Raw genomic sequence first — 26,353 nt, forward strand, 5'->3', positions numbered from 1 at the left:
TATTCTAAGATCAGGTTTGGTAGTATTCACCTCTAATCCCTAAACTCAGACTCTGAGGCCAGCGGATGCTATCCTGACCTACAGAATGAAACCTTTCTCAAAAGCAAACAAAACCCTAGATTCAGTTTTAACTGTATAAATAGAGTCATATAGTTGTTTTTCCTCTCCTGACTGGCGTCTTTACATTGCACATTTTCAGGGCTCATCTGTATCTCAGCACATGTCACTACTTCATTACTTCCTGTTGCTGCCCACTATAAAACATTGCTTACATGTTGTTTAGCCATTGACCACTTGATAGACTTAGGTTATTTCTACTTTGGGTCTCTTATCAATAATGCTGTTGTGAACATCCACATATAGGTTTTTTGATTATTTTTGAGGTGTGGGTCTCTATTGCTTAGGTTAGCTTCCAACCCCTAACTTCAAGTGACCTTCCCACTTTAGCCGTCCCAAGTACTGAGACTATAGGTATGTACCACCAGCCCGGCTGTGTACAGGTTTTTATATGACATATGTTTTCATTTTTCTTGAGTAGATATAGAGATACCTAGAGGTAGAAATATTAGGGTTTGTAGTATCTCTAGGTTTAATATTTTAGCAAACTACCAGTGGTTTTTAAAGTAGTGACACTGTTTTACATTTCCACTGACAGCATATGAGGGTTCCAACTTCTTCACATGTTTATAAACTCCTTAGATTACAGTTGTCTCAGTGGGGATGCAGTGGTATCTCATGGTTTACTATAAATGTTTCAGAAGATGTTGTATATCTTTTCCTGTGCTTTCAGAGCAATGGGGTGTATACACATGTACCTGTGGGTACATGTATGCCTGCCTATGTGCTTGTACACCTGGAGATCAGAGGGTCTGTATCAGATGCCTTCCTCTATTGCTTCTCACCTTATTTTTTGAGACAGGGACTCTCACTGAATCTGAACTCACTGATTGGCTAGACTAACTGCCAGGGAATGGGGGATTAGCCTGTCTCAGCCTCCCCAGCACTGGGATTCCAGGTATGCCCCACCTCACCTGGCTTTTATGTGTACTAGGAATCCAAATTCAGATTCTCATATTTGCATAACAAGTACTTTACCAAGTAATCACGACAACCCCAGAGCAGTGGTTCTCAACCATTCCAATGATGTGACCCTTTAATACAGTTCTTTATGTTGTAGTGACCCCAACCATAAAATTATTTTCATTGCTACTTTATAACTGTAATTTTGCTATTATTATGAATTGTAAATAGCTAATATGTAACCCCTGTGGGGTTGCAACCCATAGAGTGAAAACTGCTGCCCTGAAACATCTTTTATTTTGAAACTCTTATATAACAGAGCCCCTGAGAATAGCAGGGTTTTAACAAGATCTTTCCCCCAGGTCTTACTATGACTGTCTCCCTCTATGCCATCCCCTAAATCACCAGTAGTGTGAAGCCCAGGTCTCTGTGAAAGTAGTATTTAAAAAGAGCAGCTGTTGGACATAGTTGTACTGAGAGGCCTCCTTGCTAAACATTTGTCTTGTTATCTTTCACATTGAAATGCTGGCCCCTTGGTTGGTGAGAATGTGTGCAAGTGGGTAATGTGAGTTCACCCATCATCAAAATCAGTTTGGGCAGAATGGAAAAGATATGGTTGAATAGAGGCCAAATAGAAATTCTGATTGTTGAGCATGCAAATGTGAAGCAATTTGCACTTCAATTTTTAATCTTATTAACAAGTATTTCTTCCATCTGATAGCCTTTAGCTCTGAAAACCACAAATTGTATTGGGTTCTATAAGAATCACAAAAGTGAGATTTAAGGCCTCAGTCTCAGAGTGTCCTTTAATAAAATCTTTTTTTTTTTTTCTGAACCATGTGTGGTACTTAATCCCAGTGCTAAGAGACCAGTAAGTAGATGAAGATGCTGCAATACTTCAATTTTTATGAGTAACTTTTGATTCCAGCACTAAGATATGACAGCCCTTTGGGCTTCGTTGGAACCTCATTGCTTTGGTGCTGACATCATCTGGCTGACTAGGTTCATTATAGTTCTTAAGGACTGCCTTAATATTTGATTTGTGTTAGAGATAGACGTAAATCCCCAAACCTGATAGGTGGAGTTGAAGAGATGGCTCAGCAGTTAAGGGCACATACGGCTCTTGTAGAGGACCCAGGTTCAATTACCAGCACCCATTCATGCAGCTCACAGCTTCTTGTAACTACAGCTCCAGGAGACTGTGACACTTCTGGCCTCTCTCATGTTTATTTACATTAGACACATAGATATGATTAAAGATAATAAAATAAATATTTTCTTAAAATACAATAGGTGCCACAAAACTTCTAATTTTTTGAAGTGAGATCTCACTTAAAAGTCCCCATGTACCCCCAGTACCTCTGTACTTTGTTTTGCTTTAATTCAGAAGCTAATAGGCAACTTCAGAGTTTACCACATTTAGAGTTATTTTAAGTCATGAACTCTGAGTCTCTGCCTATTGGGACAGTTGTGTGTGGATTGAGGTGAGATTTACAAGTTGGTGTGCTTCCAGCTCCAAGTATCTAGATTGCATTTCAAAATATCGTGCACAAGGCTGATGATATAACCCAGCTCATAAAATGCACAGAAACCTATGTTTGACCACATAAACCAAGCATTATGGTCCACACATGCAATCCCAGCACTCAGGAGGATCAGAAGTTCATGTCTTCCTCTACTGCATAGTGAGTTTGAGACCAGCCTGAGCTACGTTAGACCCTGTCTCACCCACTGTCTGACATTACTGTTTGGCTCCAGGTCCTATGATTGGTTCCATCTATCTTTCTGGGCTGCCATCTTCAGCATTTCCTGATCTATTTCTCTTTCTGGTCTCTTGGTAGCTGCCATGAGACTGAATACTGCTTGTCATTGTTCCCACCATGAGGAAAAGGAAGAGACACTTGTTCCTCATATGCCCATTCAAATGTTAGCCCTCCTTCCTAAGCACTCAGAAGACTTATATTCTTATTCTTATTGGCCAGAACTAAGTCACTCATCTCTACACCAGTGTCTCACAGTTGGCAGGAGTCCATACATGCTTTAGTTTCATTAATAATGGCCAGGTCTTATAAACAAGGTAGGCGCCAGAACAAAATCCAGGTCCTACTAGTATGGTTTAAAAAAAAAAAAAAAAAAGTTGGTTGTTGAATAGACATCTGGCAGTGTCTAAGCAACCTGTGGCCACCAAACCTTAAAATCTGTGCTCCTCCTTCCTCCTGTCTTGGGCTCCTGACTCTATTAAGAAACACAAGTCCTGCCAGGCGTTGGTGGCGCACGCCTTTAATCCCAGCACTCAGGAGGCAGAGGCAGGCAGATCCCTGTGTTTTGAGGCCAGCCTGGTCTCCAGAGCAAGTGCCAGGATAGGCTCTAAAGCTACACAGAGAAACCCTGTCTCGAAAAAAACCAAAAAAAAAAAAAAAAAAAAAAAAGAAGAAGAAAAGAAAAAAAAGAAAGAAAGAAACACAAGTCCAGGGACTACAAAGACAGCTCAGCAGTTAAAAGCATCAGCAGTTAAAAGCATCATCTATAACTCCAGTTCTGGGAAGCCAATGTCCTCTTCTGGCCTCCACGGGCATCAGGTTTGCATATGGTATAGAGACATACATGAGGGCAAGAAACTAGTACACATAAAAAGAAATACAAATCCAAGACAGGTGCCAGGTGTTGGTGGTGCACGCCTTTAATCCCATCACTCGGGAGGCAGAGGCAGGTGGATCTCTGTGAGTTGGAGGCCAGCCTGGTCTACAGGGTAAGTTCCAGGACAGCCAGAGCTACACAGGTACACAAAGAAACCCTGTCTTGGGAAAAACAAAAAAAGGCTGTTTATGAAATAGGCCAAGCCGAGATTCACAATATGTTGGGTGGCATTTTGGCTCATAATTAAAATTTATTCCTTCTAACTCTTTATAAAATGTTATTCTCGAATGTTCTTCTCATTCCATAAGGAAATAATTCAAGATGATGCTTAGGGTCCATAACAGGAATAGCTCTCCCAAGCTGAATAGTAGTGGCTGAATAGCAGAGAAATGGAAATGATCAAATAAGACATTTAGAGTTAGAGATGGCTCTGGATATACAGGTAGAGTGAGCCCTTGTGTCTACCAATGCACAGAGACTGCAGACAAGCGAGATAATGTCCAGGAAATGAATGAGTCGGCTGGCTGTTCCCAAAAGCACATCACTCTTGAAATATTTGGCCAAAGTGAGTCACACAAACCTGGGATAATTTTTTTATAATTTATTTGTTCTTATTTTATATGAATTGGTATTTTTCCTGCATGTATATCTGTGTGAGGGTGTTGGATCCCCTGGAGCTGGAGTTACAGTTGTGAGCTGCCATGTGGGTGCTGGGAAATTGAACCCAGGTCCTCTGAAAGAACAGCCAGTGCTCTTAATCACTGAGCCATCTCTCCAGCCCACCTGAGATAATTTTTTTAAGATTTATTTTTAATTATGTATTGTATACTTGCATATGGATATTTGCACACAAATGTAGGTGCCAATGGAGGCTAAAAGGTGACGGATCCCCTAGAACTGGAGGCAGAGATGGTTGTGAGCCTGAGCCATTTCTCTAGCCCCTGAGATAATTTTCATTATCAGTCAGAACTGAAGGTACCAAAGGCAGCTGAGGCTTGTATTGTGCCAGGCACATGCAGACCTCTAGTCCTCCCTGACTTGGCCTTGAAGGATTTCTGAAGCACTCCAAGGGCTCATTTATAACACACTATCCTTTCTTTGCAGCACGTGGACACAGGTAACTCTTACCTTTGTGGGTACCTGAAGATTAAAGGCCTTACAGAGGTAAGTGCTTATTGCCAGATATGGGATTGGAACGCAGTGGCTTGCTCAACAGCTTAGAGAGTCCAGAACAGCAGTTCCATGTTGAATCTTCTTGACTGTGTGGACCACAATACTGCAGTTTGGACTGTCCATTTGCAAATATCCACATTCACAGTTTTTCCCCTTTGGTCCTAGGCGTGGAACTTTGGATGAAATGAAGGCTTAGCATGCGCTCAACCACTGAGCTACACCCATAGCCCTCACAGATCACAGCAAGAGTGATTAGTCATTTTTTAGTGATTTTTTTTTTTTTTGAGTCAGAATAGCCCAGGTTGGCCTCAAACTTGAGTTACCTTGTCTCAGCCTCTGAAATTCTAAGAGCCAGAGAGGTAGTTAAATTTTAGATTATTTGCCACATATTCACTAACAAAATCACAGCTTTACTCTTTGGATACTATTTTTTGGGAGATGTTTTGTTTTTGTTTTTCAAGACAGGGTTTTTTTGTGTAGCTTTGGAGCCTGTCCTGGAACTAGCTCTTATAGACCAGGCTGGTCTCGAACTCAGAGATCTATCTCCCTCTGCCTCCTGAGTGTTGGGATTAAAGGTGTGCACCACCACCACCCAGCTATTTGGGTGCTATTTTGAACTGAAGCATCATACTTGTAAAGCATAGGTATAAATTTTGCTATCTTTGCATTTCTGAGCTAGCCACCAGTAGGGAGAGGGATGTTCCCCAAAGATCCCAACAGCATGGCAGGCATCCGGGAACCCAGCTTTGAAGGGTACATGATGGTAAGGCCTTGCTCTCACCCTTAGTTGGATTTGGGAGGTTAAGCAGTGGTTGGAAGCAGGGATACAAACCACACTAGCCAAATCCTAAGACTGGTCAAAAGTGTCTGTCCATTGTTATCTGTATGCATGCTGCAGGTCAGAAGATGGCATCAAACCTTATTAGAGATGGTTGTGAGTTGCCATGTGTTTGCTGGGAATTGAACTCAGGTCCTTTGAAAGAGCAGCCAGTGCTCTTAACCACTAAGCAATCTCCCTAACCCATCTGTTCACTCTTAACTGAAGTACTTGTTTACCTATTGGTGGCTACACCTTGCACCTGTTTGGTCTTCCTCCCTGACTCCTCTTTCAAATAAACTTCCTTCTAGTGGTGTGTTTCTGGTTTGTGAGTTTGTGTGTGTTTTGTATCTCTAAATTATCCTAAATTTCACTATATAGTCAAGTGCTCAAGGTTCCTGTACCTTCCTCAATAAATAATGAATCTTTTTGGTAACTTCTGACCATGATGGATCCAATTCATTGTCATTATTGTATTTGGGGGAGTGCATTATAGTTACCTTCATATGCTGCCTAAAGGTTTAAGAAGTCAACACAGAATCATTCCCTAGTAAACTAGCCATTTAAATCATAATTATTTCGATGGTATTAGGACCCTTTCAACATTTTGTTCTGTCCTTTAGATGGTGTAGTTGTTTGAATGAGAATGGCCCCCATAGGCTCATATGTTTGTGATGTGTGATTCCCAGTTAGTGGAACTGTTTGAGAAGGATTGGGAAGTGTGGTCTTGTTGGAGTAAGATTGTCACTGGGGGATAGATTTTGAGATTTCAAAAATCCATCCTAGGTCTAGTCAATCAGTCTATCTATCTATCTATCTATCTATCTATCTATCTCTATCTCTATCTCTCTATCTCTCTCATCTCTCTATCTCTGCCTGGTGCGTGCAGATCAGCATGTAAAGCTTTCAGCTACTTCTCCACCACCATTCCTGTATGCTTCTCTCATATTGATCATAGACCAGCCCTCTAAAACTGTAAGCAAGCCTCCAGTTAAATATGGAGGCTATCTGTGGTGTCACACACCTTTAACTCAACCCCCAAGAGGCAGAGACAGGCAGATCTCTGAGTTCAATGCCAGTCTGGTGTACATAGTGAGTTCCAGGCCAGCTAGGGCTACCCAATAAGACTCTGCCTCAAAAAACAAAAACAAACAAAATTATAGGAGGATTCTAGAGAGATTGTTAAGAGCAGTCAAGAGCACTGGCTGCTCTTCCAGAGAACTGGGGTTTGGTTTCTAGCACCCATATGGCAGGTGCTATCTGTATCTCCACTTCCAGAGGATCCAGCACTCTATTCTGGCCTCCATAGGCACCAGGCACACACGTAGTGCACAGATATATTCAGGCAAAACACCCATACACATAAACATAAGTAAGTCTTAAGAAGTATGTAATCATTAAAGTAAAATATACTACTGATTTCCTGGCTTATATAGTCCTTCCCAAAGATGGATTAGTGTAGTTTTTTTTAACATAATTAAATTTCCATTTAAGAAAATCTCCCATCTCATTTCTTCAGTTTGTATATACACATGTCTGTATGAGAAACCCAGCCCAGCACTGTTAGTGTAGGAGTTTGTAGGGAGAATGTTAGATTTGTATATTGAAGTTCACTGTTAAGAAATGGAATGAAGCCGGGCGGTGGTGGAGCATGCCTTTTTTGTTGGTGTTGTTGTTTGTTTTTTGGTTTTTTTGTTGTTGTTGTTTTTTCGAGACAGGGTTTCTCTGTTAGTTTGGAGGCTGTTCTGGAACTTGCTCTAGGCTGGCCTCAAACTCACAGAGATCCTCCTGCCTCTGCCTCCCGAGTGCTGGGATGAAAGGTTTGCGCCATGGTGGCACAGAGAAACCCTGTCCCGAAAAACCAAAAAAAAAAAAAAAAGAAAGAAAGAAAAAAAGAAAGAAAATTAAAGAAACTTGAAAAACAAAACTAACAAACTTCTGCCGGGCATTGGTGGCTCACGCCTTTAATCCCAGCACTCGGGAGGCAGAGGCAGGAGCATCTCTGTGAGTTCGAGACCAGCCTGGTCTACAAGAGCTAGTTCCAGGACAGCCTCCAAAGCAATACAGAGAAATCCTATCAGGGAAAAAAAAGGAAAAAACAAAAACAAAAAACAAAAAAAAAACAAGAAATGGAATGAGAGCCAGTGGTATTGGCTAATCACAGCTCTCAGGAGGCAGAGGCAAGTGAATCTCTTGAGTTTGAGACCAGTCTGATCTACAGAGCAAGTTCCAGGACAGCCAGAAATAACATACACAGAGAAACCTTGTCTTGAAAAACCAAAAAGAAGAGGAAGAAACAGAAGAGGGTGAAGGTAGAATTGGGTAGATGGTTCTGTTGTCAAAATGCTTGCTAAGGACCTGAGTTCAGATTCCCAGCACCCATGTCTAAAAAACAAACAATAGTCATGCCCACACGTGTCTGTAACTCTAGTGTAGCCAGGATGGAAATTAACAGAACATGAAACTTGCTGGCCAGTCGTTGTAGCCAGTGGTGAGCACCAGATTCAGTGAACCATTTTTCAAAAGATAAAGTCTAAACCAGTAAAGGAAGACACCTGATGTCACTGTCCAGCCTCCATACCCATGCACAAGCACAAGAAAGAAAACCAGAATCTAGCAGTGTACCTCAGTGGTAGAACAGTTGTCTCGTATGCATAAGGCCCTTGAGTCCACTCAGGACTACAAATTAATAATAAAAACACACATTGGCAGTGGTGTCACAGTAGACCTCCTTAATGACCTTGAGTTTGGGGAGATGTTTCTTGGTATCCCATGCCAACCAGAGCTACATAGTGAGACACTGCCTCAAAAAAAAAAAAAAAAAAAAAAATCAAAAGAAAAAAAAAAAAAAAACAGGTATAAATGAGGAACAAGGGAACTTGAGGGTGCATGAAGAGGTGGCCCAGGGTCAAAGGAGGCTCAGTTCTGGAGCCTTTTGTGGTGGGGCACCCTAGGAAACAGCATGATAAGCTATGCTCTGCTTTGACTGTAGAGCATTCAGAGTTTACTTATAGTAGACAACATCCAAATTCTTTTCTAAGAGGCCAGAACATATCAAGTGAGACCAAAGTGGAGTTCTTTGCTTTGGCAAAGTCTCCAAAGTCCCAGAGCCCCTTCACTGTCTGGGCAGCTGAATTCAAGTTTGTTTCTATAGCCTGTTGGCAGATCACTGGATCTAACAGTGGTTTGGTTTGTTAGCAATGTAGTTCATCTTGTCAAAGTATTAGAAAGAAGTTTTTAGACAGGCAGTGGTGGCACACACCTTGAATCGCAGCACTTGGGAGGCAGAGGCAGGCGGATCTGTGTGAGTTTCAGGCCAGCCTAGTCTACAGAGTGAGTTTCAAGAAAGCTGGGAATACACAGAGAAACCCTGTCTTGAAAAAGAAAAAAAAAAAAAAAGTTATAGCAAGATTGAACAGTGAAATAGGCAGGAAGCAAGTAAGCACATCTTGGGTAGCCTGAGGTCCTAGGTCCCATCAGCAGGACCAAGATAAAGTGTTCATTTAGTGTCTTGAGTGTGTGGAGCCGCCCTGGGTTTAGATTCCTGCGTACTGCAAACAAAAACAATCAGAAATTCACATTTAATGTCTTGCTTGGATATTTGCTTTTGCTGTAGGAATATCCGACCCTTACAACCTTCTTTGAAGGAGAAATAATAAGCAAAAAACACCCTTTCTTAACTCGCAAGTGGGACGCAGATGAAGACGTCGATCGGAAACACTGGGTGAGTAAAGCTATACTCTGCCCTGGGCAGCTGAAGACATCTGGAGAATGGCAGGCCTAGACCTGTGGCCCTGTTTCTCAGCAGGAGTTAATCAGAACCTATTCCTACACAAGCCGCAGTTGCTCCTTGTCTGCCAACCCTTCTCATAAATACCAAGTGATGAGAACAGTCTTTCAGTTCCGTGCACAGCTGTGTGACTGTTAGAACCTGGGCAGTGTCCCTGCTCTGCCGTCTTTTCTCTACTATTCCTTTCATGAGGTGGGCAGCAGTTCTGGGTGGCCTTTAGTGGGGATGTTGTTCACGAAGCCCAGCAAGGGCAGACTGCATTGCTTCTTTCTGTTCATCCTAATAGACTTCACCTACATACCAGCCAGACATGCTTGAGAAATTCAGATTCCCTGCCCTTAGCAGTCATATGTGCAGTGCCCTTATTCCCCAGTGGTGAGCATGTCAGAAGAACTTAGAGTTACTGCCCTGGGATCTTTACCTGTCTTATATCTTCAAAAATTTGTTTTTCGTCCTGTCATACCAGCCTTTGTGGTCAACCATTGTAGAGAGGGATGTTGTTTGTTTTGAGATAGGATCTTCTTCTGTAACCTAGACTGGTTTGAAAATCTCAGCAATCTTCTTGCTCAGTCTCCCAAATGCTACAATAACTGGTATATGCCACCATGCCCAGTTGTTTTTGTTTTTTGAGATAAGGTCTTGCTTGCTGGGCTTAACTTGAGTTTTCAGTGTGGGGTAAACTGCCTGTGCTACCACTTTCCTGTTGTAGTCTAGAATCAGACATGCTGTTGTACCCTCAGATTTACCTGTTAGCAACACGTAAAGCTAGAGCCGTGGTCAAGATTCCATATGCTTTACATCTTCATGACAACATTTATGACTTAACATATCAAGCTATATTATAATGCTTTGAGTCCTGTGTATTTTAAACTTTCACTGTTGGCCTTTTATTTCAGATAGTTTCTTATAAAGTATATGCTTACTTGAAAATATTTGAAAAAAACAAACTAGAAAGGAAAAATCTATAATAACCATGTTTAGCATTAAGAAAGATACTAACTTTGTCTTCACCCTCTTTTTTTTTCAATTATGAGTTCCTTTATTCTCTTAGTCATCTTTAAAGTATTTCTTTTTTTAATTTTTTAATCTTAATTAGAAAGATTATTTTACATGTCAATCCCAAGTCCCTCTCCCTCCCCTTCTCCCCTGCTCCCGCAACTAACACCTTATCTATCCCATACCCTTTCTGCACCCCAGGGAGAGTGAGGCCTTCTCTAAGGGGCCTTCTGTCTTGACCCTCTTTTTGGTCCTTATGTATCCATGAGTTTAAACTTCGTGTATTCAACTGACTATAGATTGAAAATGTTTGGGGTCAGTAACTCATTGATTCTCTGGTACAATACAAGGAAATGTTAGTAAAAAAATATTCTATCTCAGACCTGAGGGATGGCTCAGCAGTTAAAGGCACTTATGCTCTTCCAAAGGATTCAGCTTCTGGTCTGTGACAGCTTACAACTGTCTGTAACTTCAGTTCCAGGACCTATGACACCCTCTTCTGACTTCCTTGGCTCACACATACATGCAGGTAAAACATTCACACACATAAAATAAAAATAAAACTTAAAAAAATATTGCCAGGCATGGTGACATATGCCTTTACTCTAAGCACTCTGGAGGCAGAACCAGGCAGACCAATGAGAGTTTAAGGCCAGCCTGGTCTACATAGTGAGTTCCAAGACCAGACAAGGCTGTGCTGTAAAATCCTTTTAAAAAGAAAACCAAAGCCAGGTGGTGGTGGCACATGCCTGTAATCCCAGCACTTGGGAGGCAGAGGCAGGTGGAGCTGTGTGAGTTGAGGCCAGCCTGGTCTACGGAGCGAGTTCCAGGACAGCCAGGGCTACACAAAGAAACCCTGTCTCAAAAAATCAAAAAAAGAAGAAAAACATTTGTCTCTACTCATCATACACAAGCTTTTATTTTCACTTTTTTCTGCATAGTACAGTACAGCTGTCTCAAGCATCCACAGGTATTCCAGTTTCCTAGAGACAATTGACAGTGTATAGAAGTATAATGTATACAGGTCACATGTAGATCAGGGCATATTATTTGAGGGACTTGATGTCTGGAGATTTTGGTGTCTGTACAGGGTCCTGGAATCTACCCTCTGCAAGTACCAAGAGATGACTACATGTGTATATATATTACCTCTTTTTGATTGCTACTTGAATAGCTGGCACAAATACGGTGTCATACCACAAGAACTGGCTTTCCTATATCGACTCTTCTCTGATTGGGCAGGCTCATCTTTCAATTTACTGTCTAAAAAGGCCTTAAACTTGGAATACTCTTGTCTCAGCCTCCCAAGTGTTGCAGTTATATATGTCCACTACCACACGTAGCTCTGACATGGTGTTAGAAAGTGGTTCAATTGACTCTTCATTTTTTTGTTTGTTTGTTTTTAGATTTGTTACTTTATGTGTATGGGTGTTTTGCCTGCCTGCATGTGTGTGTGCTGGGAACCAGCAACAAGTGCCCTTAACCATTGAGCAAACTCTCTAGTCCTGTTCTTTGTTTTCCAATTTTTGTTTTTTGTGTCTGTATACATTTAAAAAACAAAACTGTCTGGGTACGTGTGTGGGAGGGTATGCATGTACACAGCCAGAGTCAACACCAGGTATCTTCCTGCATAGTTCTGCACATTTTTTGAGGCAATCTCACTGAGCTGAAAGCAGCTCTAGCATTCTAGGTATGGGTCATAGCAGTCTAAACTCGGGTCCTTTTGCTTGCACAGCAGGTATCTTCACTATCTCCTCGGGCCTTTTTTGTTTGTCTTTTGTTTGGGTGAAATAGGGTCTCTGTATGCAGCCCTGGGTTGTCTTGAATGTGCTATGTAGATCAGGCTAACCTCAAACTCAGAGATCCTCTAGACTCTTGCCTGGGATTAAAAGTGCACACTACCATGTCCAGCACCATTTTGGTTTTTTTAAGATAGTTTTATGTAGTCTAGGCTGGCTTTAACTTCCCTGTAGAGCTGAAGAGAACCTTGAATTCTTGATTCTTCAGCCTCTTCAGTGCTGGGACTCACTGTGACTCTCCTTGCCCCTCGGTATTTTCTTTGTTTCTCTTTTTGTTTTTGAGACAGAGTCTTGTTATGTAATCCTGGCTGTCCTGGAACTCACTATGTAGACCAGGCTGGCCTCAAACTCAGACAGATCTGCCTGCTTCCTGAGTTTTGGGATTAATGGTGTGAGCCACCATGCCTAGCACTACTCTATTTCTTTGCTGAAATCTTACTAATCCATCTTACCTTATGTGTTCTGATAGTAGAGTGTTCTAGAACTGTGCCATTCCCACCTTTGACCTTTTTCTCTGGCTCTTTTTCACTGGGCACACAGTATAGTAGTGCTTTGTCCACTTAGCTGTCCTTTCCAGGTGTCATGAGCTCAGGCACCCACCTTTGCTCCAGTGGATGGATCACTGAGACTCTTGTTTTGTTTTTAGGGCAAGTTTCTGGCTTTTTATCAGTATGCAAAATCATTTAATTCAGATGACTTCGATTATGAAGAACTGAAAAATGGGGATTATGTCTTCATGAGGTGGAAGGTAAGGTTCTGTCCAGGCCATCTCCCTAAACTCCCACATGCCAGATCCTAAAGCACCCACACATACTTCCTCTTGCTGAATATGCCTTCCCACAGGGGCCCTTCATGCCATTTGCTTATCACAGTGTGTCTTCATGGTAGGGTCCCTACACACTTGTAAACAGCAGTTGTGTGGTGGATCCAGAGCATACATGAGTAAGCTGGTTATCCTGTTTAGTGGGCATATTCATGCCAGTAGGCACCTCTGACCTCTTCCTTTCATTCTCCTACCCAAGAATCCTGTGAACCTCCAGGATGAGTCATCCAGTTTCTGGGGATTCAGGGCCACTTTCCTTGAACTTAGTCATCACCGCACCTATTCCTACCACAAGCTTAAATGCCATCAGAGTGACTTTCTCTCCAGTCACATCCTCTTCCCAGTGCTCAGGAAATGAGGAGCCAGGAATAGAGCAGAAGTTCTTCCCTCTCTGGACCTTGGCTCCCTCTAGTCCTTCAGTGGATTGACCTTTGCCTGAGAGTCCTATGATTCTCTACCATAGAAGTGTGCTATCTACAACCACATGAATGCAAAGCCATGAAACAAATTTGTAAAAGAAATTTGGGAACACCTGTCCACCCCAAGTTCCCATTGCCTGCTCTGTGAGGAGAAAAAAAGCTACTTGAGGGAGCTGAAGAGATGGCTCGGTGATTAAGAGCACTGGCTGCTCTTATAAAGGACACATGTTGCCGGGCGTTGGTGGTGCACGCCTTTAGTCCCAGCACTCAGGAGGCAGAAGCAGGCAGATCTCTGTGAGCTCGAGGCCAGCCTGGTCTCCAGAGCAAGTGGCAGGATAGGCTCCAAAGCTACACAGAGAAACCCTATCTCAAAAAGCCAAAAATAAATAAATAAATAAATAAATAAATAAATAAATAAATAAATGACACATGTTCGAGTCTCAGCACCCATTTAACAGCTCACAACTGTCTAACTCCAGTTCCAGGGGATCTGACACCCTCACACAGACATACATGCAGGCAAAACACCAATGCACACAAAATAAATAAATCATTAAAAAAAGGAAGCTATGCCGGGCGTTGGTGGCGCACACCTTTAATCCCAGCACTTGGGAGGCAGAGGTAGGTGGATCTCTGTGAGTTCGAGGCCAGCCTGGTCTATAGAACGAGTTCCTGGACAGCCTCCAAAGCAATACAGAGAAACCCTGTCTCGAAAAACCAAAAGAAGAAAGGAAGCTGCTTGAATATGATACAGTTTCATGAAGACTAAAGTGGTCGCTTGCTGTCTGTGCTTTGTGTGACTGATCATTTGGGAAGTAGAATAGCATTTCTTCACTTGACAGTTGCAGGAGAGCACACAGTGAGCTTCCCTCTCTAGCCCCATCTGCCATCCAGTATATACTGAGCCTCCATCTCCATCCCACTCTGCTATCCAGTACATACTGAGCTTCCCTCTCTAGCCCACACTAGCACATACTGAGGCTCCCTCCCCAGCCTGCCGTTCAGTGGGAAATATGCCATCTAATCCTTTAAAGAACTTGTACTGATGTTTAGATTAATTTTATTCCAGTGCTGAGGCTGTAACTCAGGCTTTGCACATATTAGGCAAGTGTTTTACCACTGAGCTAGATCTTAGACCTAAATTAAACTTTAAAATGGTATTTTGAAGCCGGGCGTTGGTGGTGAACGCCTTTAATCCCAGCATTCAGGAGGCAGAGGCAGGCAGATCTCTGTGAGTTTGAGGCCAGCCTGGTCTCCAGAGTGAGTGCCAGGATAGGCTGCAAAGCTACACAGAGAAACCCTGTCTTGAAAAACCAAAATAAATAAATAAATAAATAAATAATGAAAATGGGGGCTGGAAAGATGGCTCAGTGGTTAAGAGCACTGACTGCTCTTCCAGAGGTCCTGAGTTCAATTCCAGGCAACCACATGGTGGCTTACAACCACCTTGAATGAGATCTTGTGCCCTCTGCTGGCATGGCAGGCAGAAGACTGCATACATAATAAATAAATAAAATCCCTAAAAAATAAATAGATAGATAGATAGATAGATAGATAGATAGATAGATAGATAGATAAAAAATGGTATTTTGAAGTTTGAATGAGGCAGAAAAGAGAATCCATTTAAAAAGAAAAAAGTTGGAGAAGGAGAAGGGTTGGGAGTATAGTTTATGGTAGAGCATTTGTCTAGCAAAGTCCTGGGTTTCATCCCAGCATTGGAAAGTAAATGAAAACAGTTAAAGCAGTGGAGTTGTCTCCAAACAATTTCTTTTAGAGTAACTCACATTGTATTTTGGTTTCCCTGAAGCCCTGGGGCTTCTGACCCCATCTTGTGGAGAACAGGAGTCTTTCACAAATGGCAGGTCACCTGTCTCTGTAGTGTGTTCTTATGACTTTGACCAGGGTAGAGCTTTAGTGAGATGTCACAGGGACTCTCACCTCAGAATGACCACAGGCTGCAATAGATGTGACTCAGAGGTAATCAGAACCCAGTGACAGTTCCTGAAAACCAGACTGAATCGATTCCTAGGTGATTCTGTCAAGCGGTCTCCAAGAGGTAAGTAGACAAGAAAGTCATATTGTTTGGTCTGTTAGATCTCCAGCAATGATCCCTCCTCTGAGTTGCTGGTCCTGTGTGCACAGAAAGGTAGGTAGGATACTGTAGTAACATATATGAACACCACCCCAAAACCAGGCAGAGACCTTTTTTCTAGCCATCTTTAGAACCTTCTGGTGTCTTACTGAAAGGGAAGGTATTGACTGATCTCATATCTATGTGTAGGAGCAGTTCCTGGTCCCGGACCACACAATCAAAGACATCAGTGGTGCTTCCTTTGCTGGTTTCTATTACATCTGCTTTCAGAAGTCAGCAGCCTCCATAGAGGGCTACTACTATCATCGGAGTTCAGAATGGTAAGGATCTCAAGGCTGGTGCTGCAGCAAAAGTTGCCATCAACTCCAGCCATCACATCTGAAAGAGATTCTCTCAGTCTACCTCTGTCCAAATTCCATACTCTGTGTTTGTACTGAGGCCATTTAGATGACCTCACATAGAACAGGGACTCCTCCTTACCTATAGAGTAAAGTAATGAAATAAAAGTAGATATTATGGTCAGGCAGTGGTGGCACATGCCTTTGATCCCAGCACTCAGGAGGCAGAGGCAGGTGGATCTCTGTAAGTTTGAGACCAGCCTGGTCTACAAGAGCTAGTTCCAGGACAGCCTCCAAAGCCACAGAGAAACCCTGTCTCAGAAAAAAAAAAAAGAAAAAAGAAAAAAAAAAGTGGCTATTATGTAAAGATATAATTTCTAAATACTGTTAAATTTATAAGCCTTTTTATTTAAGGCATGAATGTTTTTCCTGCTTGTATATATGTATAGCACATGTGTACCTGGTGCCTGTAGAGATCAGAAGAGGGCATTGAATCCTCAGGAACTAGAGTTATGATTGGTTGTGAGCCACTGTGTGGATGCTGAGAACCAAACTTGGATTTTCTGCAAGGCCAACAAGAACTCTTAACCACTAAACCATCTCTCTAGTCTTATTTCTAAATGTGTATGTGTGTGTGAGAGAGAGAGAGACAGGTGTGCGCGCGCACACACACATACACACACACACACACACACACACACACACACACACACGAGACACTAACTTATGTGTGTTATGTGGGTAGAACCTAGTACCTTGTACATACTAGGTAAGTGGTCTACCACTAAGCAACACCCAGTATATAATTTTAGGTAGTCTTTCATTTTCAGGAATGCTTGCCTCAATCCTATTCATTTCATATTTACTCCTCATGAATTTAGCAGTAACTCTAATGTAATCTCTTATAGACAGTGTGACCTTCGAAGTTACCAGCTGGCACTGCCTGTCATGCACTTGATCTTGGTCTGTTGAGCTAGGGGCCATGAAAGTTCATCTCCCTGCCTTATGTTCCTCCAAGGCTATGGTGAGAAGGCCACCGCAAGTGATGGCTTTTGCCATCTTTTAAAGGACTCTTGTGCCTCCTTGCTATACAGTGAGGACTAGCTACACCAGGAAGCACCTTATTTCTTTTCTGAAAGTGGAACACTTGGGATGAAGAGGTGGCACAGCAGTTAGGAGTACTTCATGTTCTTCCAGGGAACCCAGATTCAGATCCTAGCACTCACATGGCAGCTTACAACTGCCTGTATAATGCTAGTTCCAAGGAATCTAATGCCCTTTTATTCCGAGTACCTTCACATATGTAGTGCACATAAATTCACACAGGCTCACACACATAAATAAAAAGTTAAATAGAATTTTAAAAAGGGGGGGGGCAGTAATGGTGCATACCTTTAATCCCAGCACTTAGAAGGCAGAGGCAAGCAGATTTCTGTGAGTTCAAGACCAGCCTGGTCTACAAAGTAAGTCCCGGTACTGTTACACAGAGAAACCCTGTCTCAAAAAAACAAGCAAACAAACAAAAAAATAAAGGTTAAAAAATAAAATGGATGGGGCTAGAGAGATGGCTCAGAGGTTAAGAGCACTGACTGCTTTTCCAGAGGTCCTGAGTTCGGTTCCCAGCAGCCACATGGTGGCTCACAACCATCCGTTATGAGATCTTGTGCCCTCTTCTGGTGTGCATATATACATGGAAGCAGAATGTTGTATACATAATAAATAAATAAAATCTTTAAAACTAAGTAAATAAAATGGAGAACCAGGCATTGGTGGCACACACCTTTAATCCCAGTACTCGGGAGGCAGAGGCAGGCGGATCTCTGAGTTTGAGGCCAGCCTGGTCTCCAGAGCGAGTGCCAGGATAGGCTCCAAAGCTACACAGAGAAACCCTGTCTCGAAAACCAAATAAATAAATAAATAAATAAATAAATAAATAAATAAATAAATAATAAAATGGAGCCAGGCAATGGTGGCACATGCCTTTTATCCCAGCACGCGGGAGACAGAGGCAGGAGGATCTCTGTGAGTTCGAGGCCAACCTGGTCTACAGAGTGAGTTCCAGGACAGGCTCCAAAGCTACAGAGAAACTCTGTCTCGAATATATATATATATATATATATATATATATATATATATATATATATATATATAATTAAAATTGTGTCCCATTTGATTTTTATTTATTTAGGTTTTTCGAGACAGTGTTTCTCTGTGTAGTTTTGGAGGCTGTCCTGGCCACTCTCTCTGGAGACCAGGCTGGCCTCGAACTCACTGAGATCTGCCTGCCTGTCTCTCGAGTGCTTGGATTAAAGGCATGCACCACCAATGCCCGGCTCCTTTTAGATTTTTTTTCCTGGTCGTGAGTGATCCTAGTCTAGGTTGATTCAAATTCTTTGTTGGTGACTTTCAGTAATTGTTCTGTCTTCAGGTGAGTTTTAAAAAAAATTTTCCTGCCGGCCGTTGGTGGCGCACGCCGTTAATCCCAGCACTTGGGAGGCAGAGGCAGTTGGATTTCTGTGAGTTCAAGACCAGCCTGGTCTACAAGAGCTAGTACCAGGACAGCCTCCAAAGCCACAGGGAAACCCTGTCTGGAAAAAACCAAAAAAAAAAAAAAAAACAACAAACTTTTCCTAATCCTGCAGTACCTGGCCTTTGTGTCAGGCATCTCACTTAGCAAAATGCTTTTAGGAATCACTCCTCTCACAGCATGTGTGGGGATTTTTCTTTGGTTGAGACGGTTTCACTATATAGTCCAGGTTTATATGTAGAATTTTTAGATCTCCCACATCTGCCTCTTGGGTACTGAGTTAGAAGTGTGCACCAAGTCTTCATGAGGGTTTCTATTGCTGTGATGGCTGTGACCAGAAGCAATTCTTAGAGGAAAGGATTTATTTCACTTATACTTTCATATCACATTTCATCATCAGAGGCAGTCAGAGCAAAACCTCAACCAGTTCAAGAATCTGGAGGCAGAAGCTGATGCAGCAGCTTTGGAGGAGTACAGTGTCCTAGCTTGCTCATTCTGCTTTTTTATGGAACCCAGAACCATTAGCCCATGTGTGGCACCACCTACAATGGACTGGGCCCTCCCACATTAATCACTAATGAAGAAAGCACCCCTATGGGCTTGCCTATAGCCAGATCTTATAGAGGCATTTTTTCAGTTGATGATCCTTCCTCTCAAATTTCTGTAGTTTGTACCAAGTTGACATAAAACTATACAGCACAATCACTGTTACTAGCCCAGCACTTTTATGTATTACCAATTTCTCCATTGCATGTCTTTGCAGCATTTGTTTGTCCATCCTTCTGTCAGTGAAGGGACTCTTGAGTTGCTTTCATCTTTGGCTGATCAAAGTAGTGCTGCTATGAATGTAGGTGTGTGTTTCTTAGTTCCTGTTTTCCTCTACTTTGGGCATATGCGTACAAGTAAAAGTGCTGGGTTAGATGTTAAGTATATTTACCATCTAAGGAACTGCCAGACTTCTCTACAGAGGCAGTGCCATTTGATAGTCTTACCAGCAAGATTTGAGAGCTTCAGTTTTTTCATGTCATCCCCCAACATGTTAACATGTCTTTATAGTTGCCCAAGATGGCATGAAGAACTACCTCATTGTAATTTTAATGCTGCATATTCCTAACAAGTAATACATAGTCCTTGTGGGCAGGGGTTGTCATTTCTTTAAAGATTTGTTTTTATTTTTTATTGTTTGTTTGTGCATTTTGCATGAATAAAGATGCCTGCAAAAGGCCAAAAGGTTGGCTGCCCTCAACCAGAGTGACAGGCTATTGGCAGCAGGCCAACATGGGTACTGGCAGTAGAACTTTGGTCCTCTGTTTGATTTTTGTTTTGTTTTGGTTTGGTTTTTTTGAGACAGGGTTTTTCTGTGGCTTTGGAGGCTACCCTGGAACTAGTTCTTGTAGACCAGGCTGGTCTCGAACTCACAGAGATCCGCCTGCCTCTGCCTCCCTAGTGCTGGGATTAAAGGCGTGCGCCACCAACGCCGGGCTAGAACTTTGGTCCTCTGTAAAAGCAATACATGTTTGTAACCACTGAGCCATCTTTCCAGCACCTCATTCATTTATTTTGTGTGGTGTGGGGGTGCTGGGTGTATGCATTGTATGCCACAACAGAAGATGGTGGCTGTCTCCTTCCATCATATGGGTCCTGAGGGTCAAACTCAGGTTTCAGTCTTGGCACCAACCAGGTTCACACTGAGCCATCTTGCTGCCTTTTTAAATTAAAAATATTTTTTATGTGTCTGCCTGTTTTGCATGCATATATATATATATATATATCTTTACACCACTTGCATGTCCACAGAGACCAGAAAAGAGCATTGGATTGGATCTTCTGGAACTGGTTGTGAGCCGTTGTGTGGGTGCAAGGAACCAAACCCCAGTGCTCTTATCTGTTGGGCCATCTTTCCAGTCCTTGTCAGCCTTTCTAAAAAAGTTACTGTGTGTATGCACATGATGTGTGTGTACACGGCACGGTGTGGATGCATGTATCATGGTTCATGTGGAGGTTAGAGGACAACTTTGTAGACTTGGTTCTCTCTGTTCACCTCTGTGTGGGTTCAGACTCAGGTGTCCAGGTTTACGTGGCAAGCACCATTACCACAGAGCCATCTCACTGTCCTCATAGCCCTGTCGTGATTTTTCTTTTTTCCTTCTAGTGCTTGAGTGTAACCCCAGGCCCCATGCATGCTAGGCAAACTCTCCACTACTAAGCTACATCCTCAGCCCATATTTTAAAATCAGTATTAGAAATAAACTGCTTTTCCTGTGTTCTCCACTGTTAGTGAAGCAAATAAGGGAGAGCTATCCTCCAGACATTAATTAAAACAGACTAGGAGTTATCCCTACATGGAGACTGTCCACTTCTTTCTTGATCCTCTGAAAATACTTACTGAAGGGAGAAACAGACATCTCCAGATCTCCCGGCATCCCACCTTATATATCACGTTTCAGTAGGAAGCAGTGGGGATAGGGAAATACTCATGGCCAGCTGTTAGGTGCTTCTCTCCAGTGTCTCTATGGGTACAACTAGGAGAGAGGTGGTGAACTCCATCTCTTCCTGGAGCTAATTGGGGTCCTGGTTCTTATTCTTTAGTTTATTTTATTGTTGTTGTTTTGTTTTGTTGCTTCTGTTATGTGAACCTAGAGCCTGAGTTACATTTGTTTGTTTGTTTTTAGACATTAGTTTACTTGGTGACCATGAACTGAGATGGTCAGGAACTTGTGATTCTCCTTCCTCAGGCTACCTGGTATCTAGGATTACAGACCTGCACTTCCAGGCCCAACTCAGGCTTTGTTGTTGTTTCAGACAGGTTCTCACTGTGTCCCTGACTGTCCTGGAGCTCATAGAGATCTACGGGCTTCTGCTCTCACATACTGGCATAAAGGGCTTAATGTCACCATGCCTGGCCTTAGGGTCTTATTTTTGTGAGCTGTTGTCTAAAAACAATTCTTATGCATGGTACTAGTGGAGCAACAACAAGGACAAAGGGAACAAACTAGCTAGGTGCAACTTGGCATTTATAAAATGAGTTAACAAAGCCAGACATATTGGTGTATACCTGTATTCTCAGCTTCTTGGAGGCTGAGGCAGGTGGATTGCTGGGTTGAATAGTGAGACCTCATTTTAAAAATAAAACAAAATGGGGACCTAGAGATGGCTCAGCTGTTAAGAGAACTTGCTGCTCTTCCAGATGACTTAGATTCAATTCCCAGCACCACATGGTGGCTCACAACCATCTTTAATTCTAGTCCCAGGGCATCGTATGCCCTCTTCTATCTTCCATAGGCACTAGACACACACATGATGTACACACACACACACACACACACACACACACACACACACACACACACACACACACACTGAAAAGAAAACAAAAATATAACAAAATTGAGGCATATGTTTAATATGTCTAATCCTAGGACTCATGAGGCAGAAGCAGATGGATCATTTGAGTCAGCTTGGTCTACATGGGTATTTCCAGGCCAGCTAGAGCTATGTAGTGAGACCCTATATTTTTTTTCTGGGTGGGGGGGGGGCGTCAAAAACAGGATTCCTCTGTGTATCAGCCCTGGCTGTCCTGAAACTTTATAGACCATGCTGGCCTCAAACTCGCAGAGATCCTCCTGCCTCTTCCTCCCGAGTGCTGGGATTAAAGGTGTGCACCACCACTGCTGGTGACCCTACATTTATATACATAACTAAAAATGGTTTAGCACCTCAGTCTGGGTATAATTGGCAGGGGCCCTGGGTGAAGTTCTCCAGCCTCCTCTGTCTGGGATACCCAAAAAAACCTCCTCTGTACTGTCTCTCCCCTATTGCAGGTATCAGTCCCTCAACCTGACCCATGTTCCTGAACACAGTGCACCCATCTATGAGTTCCGGTGACAGAGGTTCAGAGCAGCGGCCAAATAAAACTGAACTTGGCAACAAAGAGCTTTGCCAAGAAAATTATGTACCTGCCAGAACCAGGAGAGGTGTGTTCCTGTTTCTTCATGAGCAGACTTCATCAGAAAGCATGAATGTTAACCTACAGGACCCAAGGCGCATGGCCAACCTGCAGGCAGGCAGAGGGAGCTGTCCACCTCTTACCCTCCTTCCTCCCTGCGGCATTGTGGTCACCATCTGTTTCTGAGCAACCTTAAATGCACTTTCCTTCCTGCACAGCTAACTTCTGCATCACAGAAATGCCATCTGTCCTCAGCCTGCCTCTAGCCGAGTGGAAGGTCAGCTCCTGGGTCACCTCAGCCTTGGTGCTCAGTGGTCCCCACCCAGGCCCTACTCCTTCCCCAGTTGCTTGTTTGGTAGCCCAAGGAAAGGCAGAGCCCAGTAACTTGTGCCCCAGAGCTCTGTGTGAGGAATTGGCTGGGCCCAGCATCTGCCACCAATGAAATGAGGTGGGGGCCCTGGTGGGCTTCATCAGATTTGATTCCAGTTTGGATGTTTTGTGGGGCCGGTGGCTCTGCTGAGCCCTGTACAAGTGCAAGACTCGCACATGGCTGTAGAGTTTCCTGGGCCTGCTGACGGGGATCACTAAATTTAAGGCTTCCAGATCCCTGGTGGGAGTAGATCCCAAACTGCTTTCTTAGTACGTTTGCTCCAAACTTCTGAACTTGAGGGCAATACTAAAATAAAAGAGTTTTTTATTACAAAATTATTATTTTTATGGTACCTTTAACAAGGACCCTATGGCAAATGCACAATTATTCCGAATTACATTTTATCGTTTTCACATTGAAAACAACAAATGTTGACTTATTGATTTTTATATCTATGTCTATATGTATATTTAATCAACCAGCAGTTTTAAAACAAGTCATCTGGTACAAAAGTTTCTCAGCATTGCATAAATTACAGTGCTAAACACAAGAACTGTTTCCGGGGCCAGTTGAGCATTTGTGCCTCCTCCTTTTGCTACTCAAAACATCAGTGTGTCATGACAACCTTTTCCAAAGGCAGAAGGGTCTCCATTCTCCGGAAAGGAAGACTGAAATGTTGAGATGGGGCGGGCAGGAAAGATAAATGCGCTCAAATAACTCCAGGCTCATGTGCCAAAGTGTGGGGGAGAGGAGTGTTTTGGTTTGATTTGGTTTGGTTTGGTTTAGTTTGGTTTGATTTTTCTAAATGTTTAAAAAGCTTGATAGATTGGCATCAGTTGTAGTCCACAGATGTGGTCAGGGCTTTGGGGGAATTCTGGTGGTTTACAGGTTCAAACGCAAGAGGAAAAAGCTTTAAAATAAATACAGCACTAGGGCCGGGAGCACAGCTGATAGAGCACTAGCTTGTCACATAAGAGGACCTTGCTTCCATTCCCAGTGCTGGGAAAAGGAACACCAGGGGTAGCAGGTTGATTGTCCTTGTTTGCTGTATGTATGTTACTAATACTGACTGTTCGGGGGGGCCTTAAAAGAGCAGGAAGTGGGGAATGGAACCAGCAGATACTTGTGATATCTGTAGTCCTAAGACTGTGAACAGAGTACAATTTACCCATTCAGTAAAATCAGGGCCCACAAACCATAAAAGTAAATCCAAGGCTTAGGTAGAAAAAATAACTCACATCCATTGCTAATGCTGAATCACAGGGTTCCTTGCTTTTGAAAAGCAACCTGGATGTGGTAATGCACCTATAGTCCCAGCTACTCAACAGCTGAGCCCAGGAGGTAGGGTCAGTCTCAGGTGAACCTAGACTTCATCTATAAACAAAAGACATCAAAATTCAGCTGTGCATCAAATGGCTGGCTCTGCTGAGAAACACGTGGCTGACACTCATGGGACACATCACTTCAGTTAAGCTGAAGAGCAACACTGAAGAGTGAAGGAGGCTGAGGGACTATGCTGGCTTTCTCCTTGCAGCACACACTGAACTCTCTGGCTGTCCTTTCTACCATGCCAGTCAACCCTTGTGTGTACCATACAAGTATCATTCAGCAGTAGGTGGAGTCACCCTGAAACTGGGGCTTGTGTGTAACTCAAGTGGCACATCAATGAACAGTTTCTCTTGTAAATTGGGCAAGCCAGGTTGTAGCATAGGGACTCACACACACACCACACACACACACACACCCCTCCCCGCCCCCCTTTTGGGCTCTTTGGAGTCAGATTCTCACTGTAACTCTGGTTGGCCTGGAACTCACTATGTAGACCAGGCTGACCTTGAACTCACAGAATTCCACCCGACTGCTTGGAGTACTAGGGTTGAAGGTGTGAACCACCACACCCAGCTCCTTACCCTTTCTTAGCTAGGGAAGTGCTCCAGTTGTACTTGGAAAAATGAGGGAAGGGTGCCTTTAGCAGCCTTCAGACCCACCTGAAGACTTGCTTAGAAGTCTGCCCTGCGGATTGGACAGGGATAACCATGTCACTTAGCAACTCCTACCTGATGGATAGTGATGTCTCTTTTTCTGTCCCTGAAGGACCTCTGGGGACTTGTCTCCATCTGTAGCTCTTCCCCAAGCTGTGTTGGTGGTTTACATGCCTCTGGTACCGTGTGCAATATCTTTGACTGACACTTGTATCTAACATTGAGAAGTAAGTGCAGACTGCACATTTCCTACTGTTCTCCAACAAGCCAGCCCCAAGCAGGGACTAGAGGTCTGGCTGGTCTTACCCTCCACTCAGAAGGCTCCAGTGCTGTAGCCTGCTATGGCCAGCCTTGGCCCTCCATGCCCTGCTTTACCCTTCTACCCACCCATCCCTAAAGATTGTCTAGCATTTCAGCTGCAGTCCAAAAGTAAGTAGACAATGCCTAATATTAAGTAGGAAGCCAGACAGGGTGCTGGCTGTTAGCAGTGTTGAAATCAGACTCCAGAGGAACAAAAGGGTTTGTTTCTCAATGTCTTTTTGCTTTCAGAAGCAGGGAATTTATATTCTCTTTAAGGCCTTGAATGGATTTTTTTTCCTCATAAAATAGTCACTGATAAGCTAATTTTTAAGAAGAAATGCCATTAAGTATGTTACATTGTGGTTTAAAATTACTAACAAGTTCTGGGAAAGAAAAATACTTGATTTTGAATCTTAAATGTTTTTTAAAAATTAAATTTGAATGGGCGCAAAGTATGAATATTTTGTTTCTTTATGGAAGACCTGTGGAAAGGGTTTGAAGATTTGCAATGGGAGAAGTATTTTACAGAGCTATCAATGTCTAAATAATTTTTAAAAAAAATAATAAAGGTATTTAAGCAGTGTGTGTCCAATTTCTAAGTCAAAACAGTTCCATTAAAAGAAACTAGTCAGTCCCATTGTGGCCTCTTTAGCTACAGAGGCAGGCCAGAAACCTGTGTGGGCCACTGTCATGAGTAAGCTATGCCATACATGTAAATGAACACATGTATCTTCACAGTGTCAGGATTCACTGAATGACAATAAATACATAAGGTTTAGTAGTTTGAATGACAGTAATTTGTCATAAATCCACCTACCTCAGTTGCTGACCCAGGAGAATTCAGGTTCTTTATTCCACTCTTAATTGCTAAAATAAACTGGCATCACATAGTAGATATATCTATATATGTATATACATGGACCGCTGATAGAGCCAAGTGTTGCCTTCAGGCTGCTCACAATACCAAGGGAACGACATAGTCCTAAAGCATGGGTACTTAGGTTGCTGAAGGGGTGCACCACAGTGTGCTCAAGCCAGGTGTTGGCAGTAGGCTCTGGGCCTCTATTTCTATACCATCCCAGAGTCTATAACTCACAGACACTCAATATTACCTCATTAGGCTGTGGCCAGAAAATTTGAGATTCTGAGAACCAGTCTCAAATGTTGAAGAGACTTAAATTTTAAACTGGAATGCCAAGGAAAATTAGGTTGACTGTCACCGTGAGCCACAAAACAAGATCCTCATCTTAAACCAGGCAGTAGTGACACATGCCTTTAATTGCAACACTTGAGGGGCAGAGGCAGATGGATCTCTGATAAAAGG

The 26,353-nt window shown here is 42.8% G+C and overlaps 1 protein-coding gene across 1 annotated transcript in view; it reads left to right on the forward strand.

Annotated features, from left to right (window-relative positions):
* Positions 1-25,621, forward strand: part of Gid4 (GID complex subunit 4 homolog) — a 28,561-nt gene extending 2,940 nt beyond the window's left edge. The window contains exons 2-6 of the mRNA XM_027427296.2: positions 4,762-4,821; positions 9,264-9,371; positions 12,879-12,980; positions 15,756-15,886; positions 22,253-25,621. Of these exons, the coding sequence (XP_027283097.1) occupies positions 4,762-4,821; positions 9,264-9,371; positions 12,879-12,980; positions 15,756-15,886; positions 22,253-22,316 (465 nt within the window). The 3' untranslated portion in view covers positions 22,317-25,621. The remainder of the gene's footprint in view (positions 1-4,761; positions 4,822-9,263; positions 9,372-12,878; positions 12,981-15,755; positions 15,887-22,252) is intronic.
* The last annotated feature ends 732 nt before the right edge of the window (positions 25,622-26,353 follow it).

Source organism: Cricetulus griseus, chromosome 7 (assembly GCF_003668045.3).
Source record: "Cricetulus griseus strain 17A/GY chromosome 7, alternate assembly CriGri-PICRH-1.0, whole genome shotgun sequence".
NCBI classification, from domain to species: Eukaryota; Metazoa; Chordata; class Mammalia; order Rodentia; family Cricetidae; genus Cricetulus; species Cricetulus griseus.